The sequence below is a fragment of the Eschrichtius robustus genome, chromosome 11, assembly GCF_028021215.1.
Source record: "Eschrichtius robustus isolate mEscRob2 chromosome 11, mEscRob2.pri, whole genome shotgun sequence".
NCBI classification, from domain to species: Eukaryota; Metazoa; Chordata; class Mammalia; order Artiodactyla; family Eschrichtiidae; genus Eschrichtius; species Eschrichtius robustus.
This window is the reverse complement of record NC_090834.1, coordinates 67,322,888-67,347,023: the sequence shown is the minus strand read 5'-3', so window position 1 is coordinate 67,347,023 and position 24,136 is coordinate 67,322,888. Positions and strand designations below refer to the sequence as shown.

Here is a 24,136-nt window from a genome sequence, read left to right as displayed (position 1 = left end):
ACAGTTGTTACTATTTCCTGATTTCCCACTGTTATCCATCTGGTTTCTGTCCCTAAGTATTGAAACTGCTCTCGATGGTCACTAATCTCCACTTTAACATGAAGTTCAATGGCCATTCCTATAAATGAGAGATGAAAATATTCATCCACAGAAAGACTTATACAAGAATGTCCATAGCAACTTTATTCATAATAGTTCCAAATTGGAATGAACTCAAATGTCCATCAATAAAAGAACAGATAAAAAAGCTGTGATGGGGCTTCCCTGGTGGCGCAGTGGTTGAGAATCTGCCTGCCAATGCAGGGGACGTGGGTTCGAGCCCTGGTCCAGGAAGATCCCACATGCCACAGAGCAACTAAGCCCGTGTGCTACAACTACTGAAACCCATTCACCCTAGAGCCTTCACGCTACAACTACTGAAGCCCACACACTCAAGGGCCCGCGTGCTGCAACTACTGAGCCCACCTGCTGCAACTAGTGAAACCTGTGCACCAAGAGCCGGTGCTCCACAATAAGAGAAGCCACTGCAATGAGAAGCCCACTCACCGCAATGAAGAGTAGCCCCCGCTCGCCGCAACTAGAGAAAGCCCTTGCACAGCAACGAAGACCCAACGCAGCTAAAAAAAAAAAAAAAAAAAAAAGTGATGGATACTTTTCTGTCTTATATTGGGTTTGATATCACTGACCTTTATCTCCTTCTTAGAACATTCTCTCACCTTGGCTTCTATGACTTCCACACGCTCCTGGTTTTTTCCAACTTCCTAGCTAATCCTTTTCCATTTCTCCTATGGGTTCCTAAATATTGAGAACCCGCAAGTTTCCGTCCTAGTTTGTTTTTTCATTTTATGCACTTTTCCTCTTGGAATATCATATCCATTCCATTGGCTTCAAAGATCTCTGGAATTTATAAGCTCTTTAAAATCTATCTAGTCCTTTCTCTTTTTTTTTTTTTTTTTGATTTTTAAAAATTTTTTATTGGAGTAGAGTTGATTTACAATGTTGTGTTACTTTCTGCTATACTAGGTCTTCTTTAATGTCAGCAATATTTTCTAGTTTTCAGGGTACAAGTTTTTCATCTTCTTGATTACCTTTATTCCTAGGTATTTTATTCTTTTGGATGTTATTGTAAATGGAATTGTTTTCTTGATTTCCTTTCAGATTGTTCATTGCTGGTATATAGAATCAAAACAGATTTTTGTGGGTTGTCCATGCTTTCTTTAAACATACTTACTGATGCCCACATCATGTGGGATGCCTGTAGCTTGTGGGCTACACTCTAGTATCCCGTCAATGCTGATCCCACCAGCTGAGATGTACTTACCAATATTCATTTCCCACTTTCTTTCTTACTAACACCATCCTGAGATACCAATATTCCCAGCTAAGAAATTATATTCTCCAGCCTCTCCTGGAGACAGGAGTGGGCATGTGACTACATTCTGGCTAACAAAATCTAAGTAGGAATTATTGGGTAGGGCTTCCAGGAAAACTCCTTTACAAGATGGGCTAGCTCAGTTAGTATATATCTTTTGCCCTTTTACATTCTCCTTCTTCCTTCCTGGAGGTTGGCTTTAATGACTGGAGCTCCAGCAGTTATCCTATGGCCTCTGAGGGAATCTTAAATATGAAAGCTGTGTCCTAGATGACAGACAGGAGAACAGAAGGAACCTGAGTCCCTGATGATTTTATGGAACTACACAGCCCTAGCTGCCTACATCTGGACTTCTCTTTTCATTAGAAAAATTAAATCCAGAATTTAAGTTATAGATTTTTCAGATCTCTATTATATAACAATTCCTACTTTAATCAGAATTTTATATCTGTTGTTGCAGGAAACAGAACCTAGAGAAGGTGGAAATCAGGGAGGAGGTAGGGTCTGGGGCAGTGAAGAAACAGATTTTTTCAGGCTGGAAAACGTGATTTTTTTTTTTTTTTTCCAGCTGCGTCGTGCGTTTGTGGGATCCTAGTTTCCCCATCAGGGATTGAACCCAGGCCGTCAGCACTGAAAGCGTGGAGTCCTAACCACTGGACTGTCACAGGGAATTCCCAAGGTGAACTTTTTAATACAGAAGTAAAATATATATAACTGAGTCATTTTGCTGTACAGAAGAAATTAACACAACATTGTAAATCAACTATACTTCAATAAAATTTAAAAAAAAATAAAGTGACAGAAGTGAAATATTTATTCCCAATGTTGCCTGTCTTATCTTGGAAAGCAGATCATAAACCAACTGAGGCAGTAACTTTAGGGGCAGCGGTAGGAAAATTCAGATTGTTGGTGTGTTTCTTTGATGGAAAGAGGAACTCACAGTAGAGCCAGCCAGTTTGCAAGAAGAGATGATTGGAGCATAGCTTTACTAAGGAAGGAACTCTGCCTAAAGCCTGAAATCTAAATTGACTAGAACCCTATAATTTGGTCCCTTGCACAGCTGAAAAAGCCATCTGCTTCTGTATCCCAAATTGGACAGGCCATTGGTGGTGCCAGCAAAGTGGTTACCTTGGAAGGAGATAACACTGCGGCTTAAAGGCCTTTTTAAAGCATCTTTCACCTGCCAGCCCTCACGAATGAGCTCATCTATTGTTTCTATGACAGTGGCCATTAAGTTAAGAGAGGAGTTGATGGGCAGAGCTCAGAGGTCAGCAATAAAGAGCCAACAACTCTAGAGGAGAGTTTTGGCTGTAGTTGTTTGTTTACATATGGAAGCAAATTTACCGGAAGCAAAGAGACTAGAAGCTACTAAGTTTTTGAGGGATTGTATTTGAGGCCATTCCTGGGTCCTGGAATCTACATCACCAGGAAGTGGGCTGCACTGGTCTATCAGTTAGGATCCAATCTGGAGACAGAAAACATATCAGTTATTTTAAAAGAGAGCATTTAGTATAAATAATTGTTAAGCAGATGTTAGAGAACCAAAAAGGCAAAAAGAAACTAAAGTATCATAAAAAGAGTAACTTCAAGAAGCAGTTACCGGGACTTCCCTGGTGGCACAGTGGCTAAGAATCAGCCTGCCAATGCAGGGGACATGGGTTCAAGCCACGGTCCAGGAAGATCCCACATGCAGCGGAGCAACTAACCCCATGCGCCACAACCACCGAGCGTGTGCTCTACAGCCTGCGAGCCACAACTACTGAGCCTGTCCACCACAACCACTGAAGCCCGCCCACCTAGAGCCCATGCTCCGCAACAAGAGAAGCCACCACAATGAGAAACCTGCGCACCGCAACGAAGAGTAGCCCCCGCTCGCCGCAACTAGAGAGAGCCCAGCCCGCGTGCAGCAACGAAGACCCAACGTAGCCAAAAAGAAATAAAATAGATAAATAAATTAAAAAAAAAAAAAAAAGAAGCAGTTACCACCCATACCGCTGTGGCATCACAGGGAAGAGTGTGGAATCATTTCAATTTAGAAGCTGGAACTAGGGTGGCCAGATTTTGCAAAGAAAAACACCGAACACCAGTTAAATCTGAATTTCAAATAAACAAGGAATTATTTTATATGTAAATATGTCCCAAGTATCACAGGGGACATACATATACTAAAAATTATTCATAGTCTAGTCCTTTCTCTTAAGGGCTCCTGATCTATATATCTAGCTGCTTACTGGCCTTGGTGACCTTCATGGTCCACAGTCACCTCCATCTCAAAACAGTTTGCCACAAAATTCTACTTTTATATTTTCTCCCTCAATGATAAACACAGTAACCTACCCAGTAGTCAAATCTCCCTTATTCTCCAACCGATCACTAAGAACTATCACTCTACCTCCTAAATATCTGTCAAATCCATTCGCTTCTCTTATTAGGTTGTCTTAATTCAGGGTACCATCACCGCTTGGGTTACTACATCGGCCTCCTAAAATCCACTCCTACCCTCCTCCAATCTAATCTCCAAAGCACAGTCCAAGTGCTTTCAGATCCAATCAGAGCATTTCTCTGTCTCAAAACCTTCAAAACTTTCCCATTTCCCCATATAGTCCAAATATGATCTGGATTCTACTAACTTCTCCAATAAGACGGACAATCATCCTGGGTTGCCCAAGACTGAGAAGCTTCCTGGGTCATGGGACTCTCAGTTCTTTTTTTTTTTTTTTTTTTTTGGGGGGGTGGGGGGGACACTTTGTTATAAAACTGGGATAGTCTTGGGCAAACCAAGACAAGTTGGTCACTCTATCTTCCAGTCTTGTTCTAGCACAACCTCACATTCTACACTCCAGCAATACTGTTTAAAATTCTAGTAGTTAATGATACTGGTATCATTTAATAATAATATTAATTAAAATGTTAATAATACTAATAAATAAAAAGGATTATAATGATAACTAACCCGGGCTTCCCTGGTGGCGCAGTGGTTGAGAATCTGCCTGCCAATGCAGGGGACGCGGGTTCGAGCCCTGGTCTGGGAAGATCCCACATGCCGCGGAGCAACTCGGCCCGTGAGCCACAATTACTGAGCCTGCGCGTCTGGAGCCTGTGCTCGGCAACGAGAGGCCGCGATAGTGAGAGGCCCGCGCACCGCGATGAAGAGTAGCCCCCGCTTGCCACAACTAGAGAAAGCCCTCGCACAGAAACGAAGACCCAACACAGCCATACATACATACATACATAAAAAGAATGTAAGCAGACAAGAATAGCATTAAAAAAATAAAAATAAAAAATAAAAAAAAATGATAACTAACCCTTCCAAAATACTATATGCCAGGCATTACTACTAATTCATTGAATCCTTCTAGCAATCCTATGAATTAAGTACCATTTTATCACAATTTTGCAGACCAAGAAAGTGAAGCTCACAAAGGTTAAATGATGTCCTTAACTTCACAACATAAGTAAGTGGCAAAGTCAACCTTCTAACCATTTGGCTCAACAACTTTTACATGAGCTGCTGGATTATTTGCCACTCCCAGAACAGCCCAAGATGTCTCCTGCATCTGGGCTCTGAACACTGCTATTCATACCCTCTAGAATACTCTTCCTCCTCTCTTTACTTGGCTAAATTCTTCAGATTCCACCAGAAAGTTTTATCTGAACTCCCCAAATTGGGTCAGAATGCTTTAGATGTATTTCCCAAGATACTCTGTCCATACCCTTATAATAACACTTATCACAGTATACTTTAATTACCTGTTTTTCTCCAGACTGGAAGCAGTATATTTACAGTAACCAGCTACTAAAACATATCTAAGGAGGATTTCCCTATAGATAGATTGTAAAGTATGGGTTATACCTAGGAAGGAATGCTTATGAGCGGTAGTATAACACTATACTTAAGAATAAGGAGCCAAACAGCCTGCTTCAAAATCTCATTTTACCACATATTATCTATGTGACCTTGGGCAAGTTACTTAACCATGCTGTGCCACAGTTTCCCTATCTGTAAAAGGAAGATACGTCACAGAGGTATTGTGAGGTATCTGTGTTAAATACAAAGCCCTTGTAACAGCACATGGCATTATATATATGTTTGCTATAAATGCTTATCAGTAGTTTAAAGCTAAATGAGAAGAGATTGTACAGCTCTATCTCTTGTCTTATTCACTATTTTCTCCTACTACTGTAAAAGGGTATTGCCAGAGGAGAGAGAAGACAAAAAAAAAAGTTTCAGAGATGTGTTATTCAAGAGGAACTTTCCTCTTGCTCATGCTTTTCCTTTTTGAAAATATCTTTACTGAGAAATAATTCACATATCATAAAATGTACCCATTTAAGGTGTACAATTCAATGACTTTAGTATATTCAGATTTGTACAATCACCACAACCTGAATTCACAATATTTTTATCACCCCCTAAAAGAAAACCCTACCTCCCCCTTTCCAAAGCCCTAGGCAACCACTAATCTACTTTCTATCTCTCTAGATTTGCTTATTCTGGACACTTCATGTAAATGGAATCATAGTATGTGGTCTTTTGTGACTGCCTTCTTTCACTTATACATAATGTTTTCAAGGTTTCTCCATAAAAAAATAAAAAATAAAAAAAAATTTCAATCCATAAAAATAATGAATCACTACGTTGTACACCTTAAAAGAATAATAATGTAAATGAACTATACTTCAATTTTAAAAAGGTAAAAAAAAAAATCTCCTTTTCCTTCTGAAAGTCTTTTTCCCCAAAAAAGGAAGACAAAAAATAATTTCTAAAGGTGATTTTAGGGACTTCCCTGGTGGCGCAGTGGTTAAGAATCTGCCTGCCAATGCAGGGGACACGGGTTCGAGCCCTGGTTGGGGAAGATCCCACATGCCGTGGAGCAACTAAGCCCACGTGCCACAACTACTGAGCCCTCGTGCCACAACTACTGAAGGGCGCATGCCTAGAGCCCATGCTCCGCAACAGGAGAAGCTACCACAATGAGAAGCCCGCGCACCACAACGAAGAGTAGCGCCGGCTCACCACAACTAGAGAAAGCCCGTGCGCAACAACAAAGACCCAACGCAGCCAAAAATAAATAAATAAATTTATTTTAAAAATAAGATAAAATAAAGGTGATTTTAAGTAATTGACTTTTAAAAAAATTTTTATTTATTTTTGGCCATGCTGCCACATGTGGGATCTTAGCTCCCTGACCAGGGATCGAACCTGTGCCCCCTGCAGTGGAAGCTCAGAGTCCTAGCCACTTCACCGCCAGGGAATTCCTTAAATAACTGACTTTTAATAACAGACATTTATCTCCTAGTATACTTTCCTTAAATATTATCTTCTCAACAATAAGCATGTCCACTTACAAAAAGCTCCCCAGTTGAATCTAACATTCACTCCTCATTTAAAAACACAGATCTATAATCCATCAACTAAAAACATTTACATACATTCCTAGGTCTCAAATCAAACTGCCCCATCCAAAAGTCTGCCAGTGATTCTTTTTCCTCTCAGCATTTCTGTTTGAAGGGACAAATGCCAGAGGAAAGGGAAGACACTATCCAATAGGTAGGTGGGGAGGTCTCCTAGGAATGTACCACGTTGTCATTCATTTTATATCAAAATACATCTTGTTTTCTGTCTGAATTAAACACAACACATTCCATATACACCATTAAGGTTTGCCAATTCATCTTTCCACTCTAATCAATTTGCCATATGGACTTGGCTATTTCCACCAAACCCAGACAACAGATTAAAATGATCAAAAGTCATCCTTGACTAAACCCTCATTCTTAAATTCACAATAGGGCAATTGTCAACTCCATGATTTTTTTTTTAATGGAACCATATATATGGGAACTTGGTATGACAGAGAGCATTTCATCTTTTTAATTTTTTTTGGCCACACTGCCCAGCTTGTGGGATCTTAGTTCCCGGACCAGGGATTGAACCCAGGCCCTCAGCAGTGAGAGTGTGGAGTCTTACCCACTGGACCACCAGGGCATTCCCCTCAACTCCATCATTTTTATCCTTCAAAACCTTTCTTGTCCAACTCCTCACACATTAACTACTGCAATAACTTCTTTACTGCTTTCTTTGCTCCAGTCTCTCATCCTTCCAGTCCAATAACACCGCCAACTACCTTATTTTGTCTTGTACAACAGCAGAATTTTCATTGCATACAATATTGTAATAAAAATTTAAGTTAATAAGATTAATTCCCACTAGCTTAATAAATCAAATCTTTTCGTTTCCTGGTTTTCTTCTTCTTTAACTCTTGCTATGCACACACATACATAATTTTTTACAGCAGTACCTCCCCGAAATGGGACTAGGAGATGAGGGTGGACTGGGGACGGGGCTTTTAATTTCTACTGTATACATTCCATAAGTTAAAAAGAAATTTACCATGTATTATTTTCATGGTTTTAGAACTAGTTAGTTACAAAAAAAAAGTTACTATAAACAGAAGCATTAATAAAGTAAGGAGCACCTAACTTTGCCTCAGGTATGCAAAGATGATTACATGTGAATATGGGCATAAGAAAGATAAATAAACATTTCCTAGGGGTAGGAAGAGTAGAGAAGGCAGTCCAGACACAGGGAACAGCCTTTAATTGTCACTGGCTCTTCCACGTGCCTCTGTTGCTCACTACCAAGATCTCAGTCCATTATCATCTGAATCCTACAGTATTTGCTGATATTTGGCCTGTAGCCCTCGTCACTTTGAATTACCAATCATGTTTTAATTATTATAGATTTCATCTGTATGTTTTATAATTTGCCGGCCTGCTATGTAGTTGAATCCTGCTCTCAGCTCCAGGCAATTAACCTGCTGCTGAGCTTCCATTTCCTCTTTTGATAAAATGGGAGAACACTCACCTGATAGGGCTGTTGTAAAAGAATTATGTGAAATAAATGTACATAAAGCCCTTAGCACTCAAGATGTATTCAAAACATGCCAGTTTTCTTTCTACAGGTGAGGAAAGTGAGGTTTACAGAACCTTGTTTTTGGCTGAAAGGCTTCTGATTCCGTTCCTTTCTCTTCTTAGTCCTTTTACTCCCACATCCAATGTTCCCAATTAGACTATAAGCCTTCTAAGGTAGGTACTCTGTCCTAGGGGTCGTTGGAATTTTGACACCTAAGATTATATGTTCAATAAACATCTAATGAGTTTAGCATAACTCATGTTGCAGAGTGCTTTTCAATGGTCCTCCATTGTACACATCCAACCATGCATGCTGACCTTCTACTTCCTAGAACACACCTAACTCTTCCTGCTTTCGCACATATTGTTCAGTGTCACCTCCTATCTAAAATATCCATTCTACCACCACCCTCTTATTCTGTATCACAGAACTCTTATCTTCTTCATAGCACTTATCAGAATTTCTTTTTTCTTTTTTTTTTTGATGTGGGCCATTTTTAAAGTCTTTATTGAATTTGTTACAATACTGCTTCTGTTTTATGTTTTGGGTTTTTGGCGCAAGGCATGTGGGATCTCAGCTCTCCGACCAGGAATAGAACGCAAGCCCCCTGCATTGGAAGGCGAACTCTTAACCACTGGACTGCCAGGGAAGTCCCACTTATCAGAATTTCTAAGTGAACTCTAAGTTCCATGATAGCAGGAACCACCCTCTGTCCTGTTCACTCTTGAATTCCCAGTGCCTAAAAGAATGCCTGGCACATGCTACACAATTACTAAAGATTTGTTGAACAAATGAATACAATTAGTATGAGGACATGGCTAGTTAATTGCCTAAAACAGGATTAAAGATTAGGTCTTCTTTTATTCCAATGCTCTTTTCATTGTGCCTCACTTCTTATATTACTGTATATTTTATGTATATAGCATGTATAAACTGCCATTAATTTAAATGATTCCAACTTCTTGTGACCATTACATCCATACTACATAAATTTCTGTATTTTCAAAACGAGGACAAATGCATTCGTCATTATTTAACTTAAAGGTGTATATAAACAGCACAACATTCATGCTCTGCCATATTATGTACAGTAGTCAAAATACTGTATCATTCTAGGAACTACAGACATCCTGTATTTTAAAAAGTTAAAGAAGTTGGTACTTGGTAGGTTACTGAATAACTCAGTTGAGAGACTGGGCTTTTGAGCCAGTCATAGGTTCAAGTCCAAGCGTTGCTGTATAATAGTTAGTCAAGTTACTCTAAACTTCAGTTGACGAAACAGGGATAACTCCAGTACTTGACTTAGGTTTGCAGCGAAGATAAGTTTATGTATATATGTACACCACTCAACAAATCATTTAACTCAGTGCCTAGTCAAAGTTAAGTGCTGAGTAAAGTGGGGTTTTTTGTTCTTTTTTGTTTATTTTGCCTCGCCTCACAGCTTGCAGGATCATAGTTCCCCGACCAGGGATTGAACCCAGGCCAGGGCAGTGAAAGCGCCAAGTCCTAAGCACTGGACCGCCAGGGAATTCCCGTAAAGTGGTATTTTAAGTACAAAAAATGTAGTTCGGAGTTAAATGCCTGTGTCTCCACATTAATGGACAAGTTATTTCCACAGGGTAGAGAGTTCCCACTGCGGCACAGTTTTAAAATGGGATTAGATTTATGGGAAAGTATGGAGAAAGCTGTATTACTGTTTTCAATTTTTTATTTCTATGAGGAAGAGGAAGATTTCCAGTCTAAATCCATCTTTAAAACAAAATCACTTTGATTTTAACAGTACGGTAAAGTTTAAAACACTGTCTCAGGGACTTCTCTGGTGGTGCAGGGTTGGGAGTCTGCCTGCCAACGCAGGGGACACGGGTTCGAGCCCTGGTCTGGGAAGATCCCACATGCCGCGGAGCAACTAAGCCCGTGCGTCGCAACTACTGAGCCTTCGCTCTAGAGCCCAAGAACCACAACTACTGAAGCCCACGCACCTAGAGCCTGTGCTCTGCAACAAGAGAAGCCACTGAACTGAGAAGCCCACGCACCATAATGAAGAGTAGCTGCCACTTGCTGCAACTAGAGAAAGCCCCCGCGCAGCAACAAAGACCCATTGCAGCCAAAAATTAATTAATTAATTAATTAAAAAACAAAAACCAGGGCTTCCCTGGTGGTGCAGTGGTTGAGAATCTGCCTGCCAATGCAGGGGACACGGGTTCGAGCCCTGGTCTGGGAGGATCCCACATGCCGCGGAGCAACTAGGCCCGTAAGCCACAACTACTGAGCCTGCACGTCTGGAGCCTGTGCTCCGCAACAAGAGAGGCCATGATAGTGAGAGGCCCGCGCACCGCGATGAAGAGTGGCCCCCGCTTGCCGCAACTAGAGAAAGCCCTCGCACAGAAACGAAGACCCAACACAGCCAAAAATAAATAAATAAAAATAAATTTTAAAAAAAACTTAACAAAACAAAAAACAAAAAACACTGTCTCACAAAAGCCATCCCTTAAAATGCAAATTAAGCAAAGAGCAATGACTCAAGCAACCCAACTCTTTAAAAAATCACTATGTCCTGAAACAAAGCCAGGAGCAAAAAGACTCAGAACTGGGTAAAACCTCAGATTAAAAACCAAAAACAAAAACTAGATAAAAACTTCAAAATTAAGTAATGATGAGAACATCAGGACTCAGAAAGTTCTCCTCCCATGATCATAAACTGTACCTACATTATAAATATTTAATAACAGCTAAAGTAATAGTAGAGGCACAAAAAAAAATTAAAAAAAAAAAAATAGTAGAGGCACAATTTCCCAAAACAGCTAGGTCATCTTTCCATGAAGAATATGATGAATCCTTACTTCACAGCAATATCCCAACCTGCAGCAAAGGGCAATGGACATTTTGCAAATCATATATCTGATAAAGGACCTTTATATAAGAAACTCTTAGAACTCAATAATAGATAAACAATCCAATTTTAAAATGGGGGAAAGACCCAAATAGACATTTCCAAAAAGAAAATATACAAATGGCCAATAAGTATATGAAAAAATGCTCAGCACCATTAGCCACTGGAAAATGCAAATCAAAATCACAAGAGATACCACTTCGTACCCACTAGGATGGCTACCATCAAAAAGACTGATAATAACAAGTGTTGGCAAGGATATGGAGAAGGGAGCTCTCATACACTGCTGGTAGGAATGTAAAATGGTACACCCACTTTGGAAAAGTTTGACAGTTCCTCAAAAGATTGAACACAGAGTTACCATATGACCAAATGACCAAGAAATTCTACTCCTAGGTATCTACATACACACAGAGAAATAAAAACAAATGTCCACACAAAAACTTGTTCCGCAACTGTTCATGGCAGCATTATGTGTCACAGACAAAAAGTGGAAGCAACCTAAATTGTCCATCAACAGATGAATGGATAAATAAAAGGTGTTACGTCCATACAGTGAAATATTTGGCAATAAAAAGAAATGAAGTACTCATATATGCTGTAACATGCATGAATCTTGCAAATATCATGCTAAATGAAAGAAGCCAGTCACAGAAGTCCACATACTGTGTGATTCCATTTTTATGAAATGTTGGGAATAGACAAATCTGTAGATTAGTGGTTGGGGAAGGAGGAGTGTTATGGGGAAATGGGGAGTAACTTAGTGGGTACAGAGTTATTTGGGGGGTGATGAACATGTTTTAAAATTTTGGTGATGGTGGCACAACTCTGTGAATACATTAAACCTACCTATTATAATACTTTAAATGGGTGAATTGTAAAGGTATATAAATTATATCAATAAAGCCATTATTTAAAAAAAAATAAAAGACAGCTATGGAAAAAATAGGCACTCAAGTATTTGTACACTAAATAATTTCCAAAGTAATAAAAATACACCTGGATAAATTAGTTACCTGTCTTACCTAAGCTTTTGTATGATCTCATTACCTATTCTCTTACTAAACACTTAACAATGAACTGAAACTAAGCACTTAGCAAGAGAATATATTAAATATTGCACAGATTTTCGTCAACTACAGCAAAACACAAGTATCTTCTAGTAAGGTTCGGGACAAAGCCGACCACAACCTCGAATCTACAATTTTTCACATCCCCACTAGACTATACCAGCTGATTAGACACTTCCAAAGGCTTAAACTGATCTTAAACAAATAATCAGTTTAGCAATTGTATTCTTATCTACTTTTTACTTAACTTCCTTAATGCGTAAACTTAAATGTTAAAAAAAGCAAAAGCGGAGAGAATAAAAATGGATTTACGTTCCACAATAAAATATTACCAAGCAACGAAAGCATTCGTTCACTCTTTGGCCAAAACCGAGAAAAAAGGAGAATGATAAAATTGACAATTTCTAATATTCGTTGTTAGACCTCAATGACCATAAAAAATAATTTTTTTTTTTTTTTTAAGTGAGGGAAACAAGAAATCTGTGCAGAATCAGAGTGGGAGGAAATTCTGGGTGCGATCTACAGGAGGGATGCCGACCGGGCCCTCGACCAGTTCTGCCGCCGGCGCCCCAGCTGGGGCCTGGTGCCGACCGGGGTCCAGCGTCTCAGCCAGAGGGGCTTCGCCTCGGCGGCGCCAGGGGACTCGCTCCGCGCGGAGGTCAGGCCGAGAAGCGCCGCCGGGCTCCCAAGGGCTCCACCCTCCCCTCCTTCACTCCCTCCCCTCGGCGGTCCCCTGAGGGGAACAGGCGGGGCGCAGTGCGCAGAGACAAGGGCGGGGGGGGTGGGGGTGCGTCCTCAGTGAGAAAAGCTCCGCCGCCCGAGTGGCGGCCGCGGGTTATTAATAAACTCCGCTTCTGCCCAGGCGTCTCTACCGCGGCCGGCCGTAGGATCTGCAAGGCCTGCGGCGGAGACTGAGGAGCCGGAGTCCGAGCCCGGGCCCAAGCGGGCCCGCGCCACTACGCTGAGGGCGGCGGCCGGGCGGAGAATAATGCACACTGGGTAAAAACACATTTATATACGAACCTCCGAGAAAATTTTCCAACAATTCCTTCGTCCGACCACCATGCACCAGGACAGGAAACAGCCGCCCGGCCCCTCAACCCCGCAACCAGCATAGTGGGTCTGAGGCCCGCCCCCAGCCTCCATTGGGCTGTCATTACGTCACTCACTGGACGCTTCCTGCTTTCCATTGGCTCAAATTTAGGCGACGCGAAAGGAGACCGCCTTATCCACGCCCCTTTTCCTGACGTCAGCCTCGCCTGGCCTTACAGCCAGCGCCTGAGTGGCTTACCCAAAGTGCGGAACAAAATTTTCTGCTTCTGACTGGATGGCAGAACCGCTCGTCCCAGCGCGACACCGCCTCGCTGACAAGTGAATTATGCAGATTCTGTGGCCCCAGCAGGAGGCGCCATTTTGTAGCGAGGGAGGGAGGCTGGTCCTTGTGACTAGCCGGGAGGGAGAAGGGTTCACAGACGCCATTTTCCCCACAGGGGCTAGGAGGTGGCTTTGGCTCTCCCGGTGGGCTTGCTGGAGCGCGTTCTGGAGACCGGGTGGGCTTTGCCTAGCAATTGCCGAGTGTCGTCCCGTTGGGAGGGAAGTGGTAGGGTGGGGTAGGACAGGATGGGACGCCTCACCGCTCCCTGGGGGCTCTCGGTGCCAACTGAGGCCTTTGGTCTTGGGCGGAGGCTCTGCTTTTCCGAGAGCTGCTGTATGCCTGTCACTGGCTGCCAAGTCTCCCTTTGCTTTTCCAGTCGCCGGGGCATCATCATTGGTAGGAGGATGAGCCTCCTGCCTTAGCTGAAGCTCCGGGGTAGCTCGACAACGCGGCGGTGGTCTTGGACTCTGCTGGGAGACACTGCGGTTGCTTTTGCGCTTTCATGTTCCTTAGGTTCAAATTTTGAAGTCGTCTGTAATGGTGTCGCTAACTTCTTTTTTACTTAACCTTTTGTGTGTGTCGCGAATTAAAGGAAAGTCAAAAGGCTGAGGAAAGCATTGACTCGGTCTCCCCAGTATCAAGAATGGATACAAATTAGTTGTGAAGTTTAGGTAGCGAGTGTTTCTTGTAGCTCTCAACCCAGAATTTTTCTAAGCTATTAGAAATACTAGTCATTTCAGGAGTATTCAGTATGTATTCATATGCTTGGGCAACCAGGCTGAATAAAGATGAGGTAAAGTGTGTAGACTCAAGATTTGTTAAATCTGGTGTTCCAAGTGTAGATTTGAGTTACCAAGAGATTGAGAAGCATGGCCCTGTTGTAACTAGAGATTTGTGTCCTGCTTACAAAAGCTGGACAGAGCTGGATGATGTTTGATCTAGTGTCTTTGCATTTCAGGTGATTATGGAATGGCCTAAGTGAGGATAATTAAAGTGTTTTGATTTACATTCGAGTCCAGTCTGAGATTTTTAACGAGACCTTCTTTTAGGTAGGGAGTGAGGGTCAGGCTGCAGATCCTAACCAAGGTATAGCTGCGTAATTGGTGCCCAAACGCCATTGGAAGGAAAATAGGAAGTTGAGTGTCGTTTGAATACATACTCTTTAGAAGTTTAAAGTAGTTTTTATATTTTATACCCTTACAAGAATAAAAAATGTGGCACATAAAATTGGATTAGGTTGCTTGAAACTGGAGGAATTGGCTCATTCAAAAGTCTTGTACCCAATGGATAGATTTACCTTTTTCACAGAGTAGAGAGTTCAGATGACAAACGAGGTGTTTTAATTTATACTTTCTGTACCTTCTAGATGTTATATATGTGTATTTTATAATCAGAAATATTATTAAAAGAATCAAAATACTTTTATGCAGCTTAGTCATTTATTACTAAGTCCTGAACCTCTAGTCGGTTAAAACACGGTAATGCAGAATCTCAAAAGGAAGTTAAAAATCACCCTGTAATCATAGTTTGCAGTTACAGGACATCTTTTTATCCCCAGGACCTACTGAGTGGTTGTAAACATTGAATGGTGGTGGTGGATAGGATACTATAATTCTAATCTGATTCAGGGATAAACCTTAATAATGATTTTGTCATAGGTAGTGGAACTTTGTGTTACAGTATTTACCACTGACTATAGAACAGAGTTCAAATGTACATAGTATACAGGACCATCCAGAATCTTCACATTTTCCCTAAATCACTTCCTATCCATCATATCTTATTACATCTTAACAAATTAATGGCTTGAAAACATTTCACTGCCAATCAGTACTAGTCCATGCTCTTACACAAAGCTGGACCTTTTCCCCAGTTTTCTAAATAGGCTAACTTATTTCTAGCACCCTTCAAAAACTGTTGCCATCATGTTTTTAAAAACATTCCTTTCAGTAACTAAAAACTTCCTGGAGAATTGGTTGATTTTGGCATATTTGTACAATGATATAACCATTAAAGTATTATCTGTATAGAAAAAAGATTCGAAGAGAATTCCCTGGCAATCCAGTGGTTAGGACTCCGTGCTTTCGTTGCCGAGGGCTCGGGTTCAGTCACTCGTTGGGGAACTAACATCCCACAAGCCGCACGACGCGCCCAAAAAAAACAAAAAAACGTAGAAATAATGCATTCAACTCTTAAAAGTAATTATGTCTAGGAGAAGGTGACTTTGAGTTATCAAATTATTTTCATATAGGTTTATAATAAATTTTTATTATGAATTTGTAGCTTTTTTTTAAACACAAGAATTTTTCTTTTTTTTTTTTTAAACTTTTTATTTCTCTTCTGTTTTTTCTTTTCTTAAAACACTAAAGAATTTAAAACCAACTCTCTCCATTGGAAGCTGTGGCTGTTAGATGTGTCACTTACAAACTGTAGCCCCATTTGTAAAGTAGAAACACTTATTTCACAGTGTGGGAGTATATATGAGAATGTAGATAAATGTAGCACAGTGCCTATCAGAGATACTTTTCAAGTGCTTAATAAATGTTAGCCCATCTCTCTCCAATCCTCACTTTAATGGTCAGCAGCAGTGGTTCTTAAGCACTTTGACAACTCCTTTGAGCTTCAGATGAAAGCTATGAAAAATATACTAAAGACTGCAGTTTCATAGGACTCCTGGACCCAGAAATAAGAGTCCTTGGTCTGTAGAATAAACTCATTCAGTTAATGAGCTTCCACACTGAAAGCATTAATCAGAGCTTAATTAGAACATACTTTGGGAAGTGTATGAGGAAGTTACTTAAAATGTTCCTTTCCAATCTCAGATACATAGTTCTCAGTATATATGCTGACATAAGCATAGGTATAATACAACTGGTAATGTTTTGTTAGTGGCTAATTGCATGATTCCCCTCATTTCAAGCTATCTATAGTGACTCCAGTATGTGCAATTTTTCCATTTTACCAACTCTACCCCTGGACCACGTGTTAACCCCATTCATTCATTACATCTTTGAAGATATCACCCAGTAAGTGAGCTCCAAGGTTACTAGTTGTGGTTAATGTGTGTTAGGTTTATTTTAGTGGGAAACTAAGAGGAGAGTAAACTCAGTTTACAAAATGTTATCAATCTAAAGCTCCTGAAGATTCCTCCTGCTACCCACCCAAACTCTGGCACCAGCTAGGGCTGTTTGATAGGGTTATGGGATTTAAAAAACAAATGAGCAGCTGGTAGCAAAACAAAATATTGGGGGGAAGAATACTTTCCCTATAATAAGGGGATAGCTGGATCTTAATTTGTATTTAATGAATAAACATTTCATGTTACTTTTTAGAGAACTTTAAACAAATTTGAGGCTTAATAAAACAAAATTGAGATATTCATATATCATAAAATTAATCATTTTAAAGTGTACATACACTTCAGTTTTTAGTATATTCACAAAGCTGTTGAACCATCACCATTATCTAATGGAAAACACTTTCATCATGCCCAACAGAAACCCTATGCCCAATAACACTCACTCTCCATTCCCTCCTCCCTCCCCACCCCTGCCCAGTGTTCACTAACTTATTGATTTGCTAATTATAGGTCTCTCATGTAAATGGAATCCTATGTCTGACTTCTTTCACTTTGTTTTCAAGGCTTATCCACATGTAGCACGTAATTGTACTTCATTCCTTATTGCCAAATATCTGATTATTTGGATATACCACATTTTGTTTATCCATTCACCAGTTGATGGCTATTTGGATCGTTTCCTCCTTTTGGCTATAGTAATGCTAGTATGAACAACTGTGTACAAGTTCTTGTGTGGACATATGTTTGATTTCTCTCAGATATATGCATCATCTGAGAGTGGAATTGCTAGGTGACACTATTTGCTACCTTTTGAGGAACTGCCAAACTTTTATACAACAGATAAGCATTTTACATTGTATCAACACTGTATGAAGGTTTCAATTTCTCTTCTTCCTCACCAATACTTGTAATTGTGCACCTTCTTGATCATAGACATGCTAGTATGTATGAAATATCGCATCATGAATTCTGATTTCCATTTTCCTAATGACTAGTGATGTTAAGCATTTTTTCCTATGATACTGGCCATTTATTTCTTTGGAGAAATGTCTACTTGGATTCTTTACTGTTTTTAAATTGGGGTTTTTGTGTTGTTGAGTTCTAAGACTTCTGTATGTCCTCAAGATTAACAGATGTTTTCTCCTGTTCTCTGGGGTCTTTTCTCTTTCTGGAAAAGTGTCCTTTAAAGCACAAAGTTGTAAATTTTGATGAAGTCCAAGTCATCTCTTTTTTTCTTTTGTTGCTTGTCCTGTGGTGTTATATCCAAAAACTATTACCTAATTCAGTCACGATTTACACCTGTATTTTTTCCTAAGAATTTGAGATCTTATATTTAAATCTTTAAACCACTTTGAATTATTTTGTATATAGTGTTAAGGGTACAACTTCATGTTCTTACATGTAGATACCCAGCTGTCTCAGAGCCATTTTTTAAAAATACATTTATTTATTTTTTATTTATTATTTTTGGCTGTGTTGGGTCTTTGTTGCTGCACATGGGCGTTCTCTAGTTGTAGCGAGCGGGGGCTACTCTTCGTTGTGGTGCGCGGGCTTCTCAATTGCGGTGGCTTTTGTTGTGGAGCACGGGCTCTAGGTGCGCGAGCTTCAGTAGCTGTGGCTCGCGGTGTCTAGAGCACAGGCTCAGTAGTTGTGGCGCACGGGCTTATTCCCGGACCAGGGCTCGAGCCCGTGTCCCCTGCATTGGCAGGCGGGTTCTTAACCACTGCACCACCAGGGAAGCCCTCAGAGCCATTTTTTAAAAAGATTCTTTCCTACATTGGTTTTGGGACCCTTGTTGAAAATCAACTGACCATAAATTTAAGGGTTTATTTCTGGACTCTCAATTTTATTCCTTTGGTCAGTATAAAGTATTTATCCTTGAGAATTCCCTGGTGGTCCAGTGGTTAGGACTCTGCACTTTCACTGCAGAGGGCACAGGTTCAGTCCCTGGTAAGGGAACTAAGATCCCACAAGCCACGAAGTGCAGCCAAAAAAGAAAGAAAAAAAAAAAGTATCCTTACTAGTACTATTGTCATAATTATTAAATCATGTTTGCTTTAAAGATTGTTTTGACTATTCTGAGTCCCTTGTATTTCCATACAGATTTTAGGATCAGTTTGTCAATTCCAGCAAAAAAGGTAGCTTTTACAAGGATTACACTGAATCTGCAGATCAATTTGGGAAGTATTGCTATCTTCACAATAGTATATCTTTCAATTCATGAACATGGGATGTCTCTATTTAGGTGTTTTGTAGTTTTCAGAGTGTAAGTTTTTCACTTTTGTTAAGTTTACTCCTAAGAATTTTTGGGATGCTATTGTAAATGGAATTTTCTTAATTTCACTTTCATTTCATCGCTGGCTGCTGTATAGAAATACAACTAATTTGGGTATATTGATATTATGTCTTGCAACCTTGATGAAGTCATTAGCTCTTTGTGTGTGTATGGATTCTTTAGGGTTTTCTGTGACATCATGTCATCTGTGAAGATAGTTTTACTTCTTCCTTTCCAATCTGGATGTCTAATTGCCCTGGCTAAAGCCTCATGTACAATGCTAAAGAAGTGGCAACAGGGGGCATGCTTGCATGGTTCTTGATCTTAGGGGGAAGTGTTTTTAATCTTTCATCATTAAGTCCATTAGCTTTAGGGTTTTGGTAGATGCCTTTATTCAGGTTGAGGAAATTCCTTTTTATTTCGAGTTATTAAAAGGATGTTAAAAGAAACTTTTTAAAAAGACTCTGGTAGGAAACAATATAAGATTCAAATACCAAGTGTAATTGACAAATTTCTATCTATACATGAAAGCAGAATCTATAAATACATAAAGGAATTATCACCTGTGCTTTTAAAAAACCTTGAAGGGGAATTACGTCTCAAAAGAAGTTACTTAAAATATATTCCTCTCATAGTAATAAAATTCTGGATTTCCAGCTGGATGTCTAGTTTCCCTTTGTAAAAACCACATGCACCGAAGTGTGAAGTGCTATTATTGCAAGGGTGGCCAACCTCATCAGGGTAAAACCTAGAATTCAGGAGGGATACTGATAAGTATTCACAGATAATCTTCACCAAAATTTAAAATTATATAGAACAGAACTGACATTTTTATAACCAGTATGCTTTAATGTAATTTTAGGTCATTCATTTTACAAACACTTATGGAATGCCTACTATGCTTAAATCATTGTGTTAGATCTTCCCAAAGACACGGTTTATATTAATACAATTCCTAATGACTTTTTCTTCATGCTTGCTTCAGGGACTACATCTGGGACTGAATAGCAGCACATAGCCATAGGGCTGCGGTATGGCCACCCCTGCTCTACACTCTGGTCTCTTCCAGAGGTGAACACAGCAATCACTATCTTGATAAGGTGTGTAGATTGGTAATCACCATTCTGTTACCTGCAGAGAAATAGATTAACATCCTTTATTTAATACTGATAAACGAATAGCTTTTATAAAAATGGATGGCTTAAGTTTACAAAAAAGTGAAGATTTTATGCTAATGTCAGCCATTAAAAAAGACAAATATTGAAACCCAGACAAAATCAGAATTAACTTGTATAAATTAAAAAATAAGTTATAGGTTAGTGAAACTGTGGGAAAGGCTGTATGTTAAATAAATAAATAAAATCTACATGCAACTAATTACAAGTTTATAAATACTACTCTCGAAAAGTTATCTAAAAGTCCTATAACCTTATTTAAAAACACTGACACATATCAAGATCCATAATCTATAAGAAACTCTAATTTGATGTTATATTTAAGGAAATACTGAAAATAATCGAGGTATATACTTGATGTATTAGAAACTACCATCTGAACAATATTTAATATTAAATATAGTTTAATTTTAAGGTCTTTCATTTCAGTCAAAAATCCATAAACGTAGATTAGTTTGGACTGTATGACAGAGGAGACAATAAAACGTGTTCTCAAATACATGCCAATACATTTTCTTGAAACAGAACCTCAGCAAACGAGAATTTCCATACTGTGCATGGGAATAACTAAAACCTTTATTAGATATGGTTTCCAGTAACAATGTGAAAATTGGAATTATCAATTCAAAGAGCAGTGAAGTTTGAAATTTAAAAAAGTAGACTAGATATTAGGTAGGGGATAAAAGGTAAAGGAAGACGAAAATGTTTAATACTATTCAGTATCTCCCCTCTGTACACAATGTTGCATATATACAACTACTCCATTTTAATTTTACTGATTTTATATAATAGTGAAATCCCCTGAAGCAACCTAGGGTTTACAGATGGTGTCCAACTCGGGGCGGGGGCGGGGGGGGGATTAGAAACACACTTGATTAACAGTTTTCACCCACACATTTTAGACAGACATTTTTTTTTCTTTTTTTTGCCAAGATTTTCATAGTAAATTCATAAATATAGGAAATACTTTCACTCCTTCAGTGTTAAAATAGAAAACCAAACAGTGCCAACAGTAGTGGCTTAATTACTGGCATACAAGAAAAACACAACACCAATGGGTTTTCTTCATTATGCATTTTAAATAATGTGTGCATGTTTCATTTTTACAGTTATAAATTTTCTAGTCTGTTTAGACAACAGCACTTAATAGTCTTGAATCCACTGAGATGTTGCTTTCAATTTGAAATATTGTGTGTATACATGTATATAAAAAATAAACCAATGTATGACTCATCTGACAGATGTTTAGTATCAATAAAAGCTTATTTTTGAACATGCAGTTAGGAGAGGGAAGCAAGCCAACCTCTCTACATTGTCTTGTTGCTGGCCTGTTTTTGCAGTGGTGTCAATAGTGGTTTTTGGAGGGAACCCTGTGCCTTCAGCCTATCTAAGACCAGATACCACCATCAACAAAAGGGGGAGAGGAAATGGGAAAACGGAGGTGGGCAGGTGTTAAATGTCAATTTTAAAAGTGTACATTTTGTGTTCTTTCTAGGTACAGGATAAAAACAGATGAATGAGGAAAAAATTTATAATTAGGAAAAAACTGCAATCAAATGAAGACATAATAGCCGAATTAAGTTCTTTTAATAGATTGCATATATAGATGTTTAGCCATACTCTTTTATCAACTCTTTAAGAGTAGAACTTTATATCCAATTTACATGCTTCAAATATCATCTTTCCTATTTGTTACAGTAAGGTCTTGTATCCAAATATCCACTTGTACACTGAGAGCTTTAAGAAAAAACAGGACACAGAGGGAGTTGCCATTTTTAGCAGCAATGAAATATCACTAACCCCTTTTAACATACCGAATTCAAGTCACTATCAGAGGTGAGTGCACCACAAAGTCACCAGGTACAAAATTGCTAGTTCATTTTTAAATTAATAACTTGAAATTACCCCTGCCCCCCACCCCATTACATCCCATCTTTTTATAAACAGCAAACATTTTGCTATTTTATACATAGGCTAGCAGGCTTGTTTCAATATGAAAGTGCTAATTCATTTACAGATTTTTTTTAATCAGTTATGTAGTGCTACAATAAATGTCCAATAATCTACATAGGAACAATCTTTGATGATGAAAATGATGAAGATTGAATAAGGCTATCGATTACCTTATCTTATTTACATATAAAGGATACCCAATGGTGAGGAAGAGACAGAAATCTGACAAATACTCATAGGTGTAAAAATTACATCTACCTCTGAGCTTATACTGTAAATGAGACATTTTAAATAGTCCTGTAGCCCATGCCTATTTTTTCCTCGGAAAAAGAAAAGCTGCCTTCATGACATCCCCTCTTGTTGCAGATTTCCACAGTGTCACTTGAACTTTCAGTCAGAATCTTACTTTCTTCAAAAAATAAAGAAAATACTCCCTGCCCCCCAGGTTACCTCCCTCCCCCGCCAAAATCCCTCTGGATTCATTTTCAGTGCCAAGTTGCATGATCAGGTCCCACCTCCTGGGTTTTTTTTTTGTCCATCTATTGATCAATTAGTTTAGAGTGGATAACATGAACCAGTTCTGGAACCGCTACTAGGAGGATCACAAGCTCTTCACTACAATCACACTGCAGGAAAGTGGTAACTCAATTCATCCCTGGTGCCGGGCCTCCAAAATTGAAAGAACTTGGCACAACTGGAGCACTGAATTTGTATCCTCCATGCTTCTCAATCATTTTGGATTCTAGAAAAACAAATATGTGAATGTTTAATAGAGCATTCAATCATCTTACTGCTTTGGAGAAAAGAAGGAATTGACAGACATTAACAATAGCTTAACCATCAGTATTAGCCAGGAAGTTCCAAACTTTGGCCTCTGTTCTCCCTCCAGATGTATAGAAGAGAGGAGTATATTATGTAGAGAAGATGAACTCTCTTGTATGCTACAGACTTCTTAGCCAACTTTCACTTCCCATTGTTTAAAAAGAGAAATATTTACTCTATTTTGAGTCAAATACTAAATCAGAAGGATCCAATCTCCAAAGGTAATAACAGCTAATGACTCTAATGCAGGCAAATTCAAATTAAATACTTTAGAAAGCTGTGCCTTTTTTATAAGGAGGAACCTCTTTGAATATAAAACTCGTCTGACGCAGTATTAAGACCTATAGAAAACTACTAGGCTGTGTATTATCTGAAACGTACTGTATTGAAAGGCATACTGAAATGTTTAACGATGAAAAGAAATGATATATGTCTTTAACATAGTTTTTAAGAACTGCAGTTTTCATAACTTTAAAATTTACTTTTAATGGAATTTTCTACTATCAAACCAGCCCCATGAGACTTAGCGACCTTATCAGAGCTGCTGCACACTGAAAGTAGTCTTCAACTATACTTAAAATCAGTAAATTATGGCGAAAACCAAAATTCCTTTTTTCATTCCTACAGATTGCAAAGAATTTCTTATCACCTCCAACAACTGTAGCTTTTATGTAATTTTAAATCACTTAATTTAAATTTTAAAGCTGTATCAAAGTCATTAATTGCATTAAAGAGGGGTTGAGGTTGGGACTTCCCTGGTGGTCCAGTGGCTAAGACTCTGCGCTCCCAATGCAGGGGACTCAGGTTCAATCCCTGGTCAGGGAACTAGATCCCAAGAGTTTGCATGCTGCAACTAAAGATCCCGGTGCCGCAACTAAGACCTGGTGCAGCCAAATAAAAAAATAAATAAGTATTAAAAAAATAAAGGGGTTGAGGTCAATTAACATACCATGGGCTGCTCTTCTTTGATCAGCTAGAGTTGCTATATCTTGTAACTGTTTTCTTTGTTCTTCATTAAGACCATGAGTCAGAGCCTGATACCACACGGGATTACGATTTTGTATAGCTATCAAAAAGAAAACAAGGGAAAAAAGGGCAATAAGAGAGTCCTGGTAGTTCTTTTCTGTTCTATTCCCTCTACTCCACCTCCAATACTGAAATTCTGATCTAGTTTATATTCTCCCAATAATAATCTAAGGTATCTTAAAT

General features: G+C 39.1%; 2 protein-coding genes across 8 annotated transcripts in view; both read right to left on the bottom strand.

Moving 5' to 3' along the window:
* Positions 1-13,352, bottom strand: part of ZNF143 (zinc finger protein 143) — a 60,629-nt gene extending 47,277 nt beyond the window's left edge. For 2 of the 7 annotated variants that reach the window (XM_068555855.1, XM_068555856.1), the window contains exons 1-3: positions 12,581-12,967; positions 4,326-4,469; positions 547-617 (exon numbers count right to left, since the gene is read on the bottom strand). In XM_068555855.1, coding sequence (XP_068411956.1) covers positions 547-617; positions 4,326-4,469; positions 12,581-12,596 — 231 coding nt within the window. In that variant the 5' untranslated portion in view covers positions 12,597-12,967. Of the gene's footprint in view, positions 1-546; positions 618-4,325; positions 4,474-12,580; positions 12,968-13,271 lie in introns of those variants that run through there. The other 5 variants (XM_068555860.1, XM_068555863.1, XM_068555861.1 and 2 more) reach the window with 5 other exon arrangements.
* Positions 13,353-21,717: 8,365 nt separating this feature from the next.
* IPO7 (importin 7) overlaps positions 21,718-24,136 on the bottom strand; it is a 46,136-nt gene continuing 43,717 nt past the window's right edge. Inside the window, exons 24-25 of the mRNA XM_068554110.1 lie at positions 23,877-23,993; positions 21,718-22,847 (exon numbers count right to left, since the gene is read on the bottom strand). Coding sequence (XP_068410211.1) covers positions 22,750-22,847; positions 23,877-23,993 — 215 coding nt within the window. The 3' untranslated portion in view covers positions 21,718-22,749. The remainder of the gene's footprint in view (positions 22,848-23,876; positions 23,994-24,136) is intronic.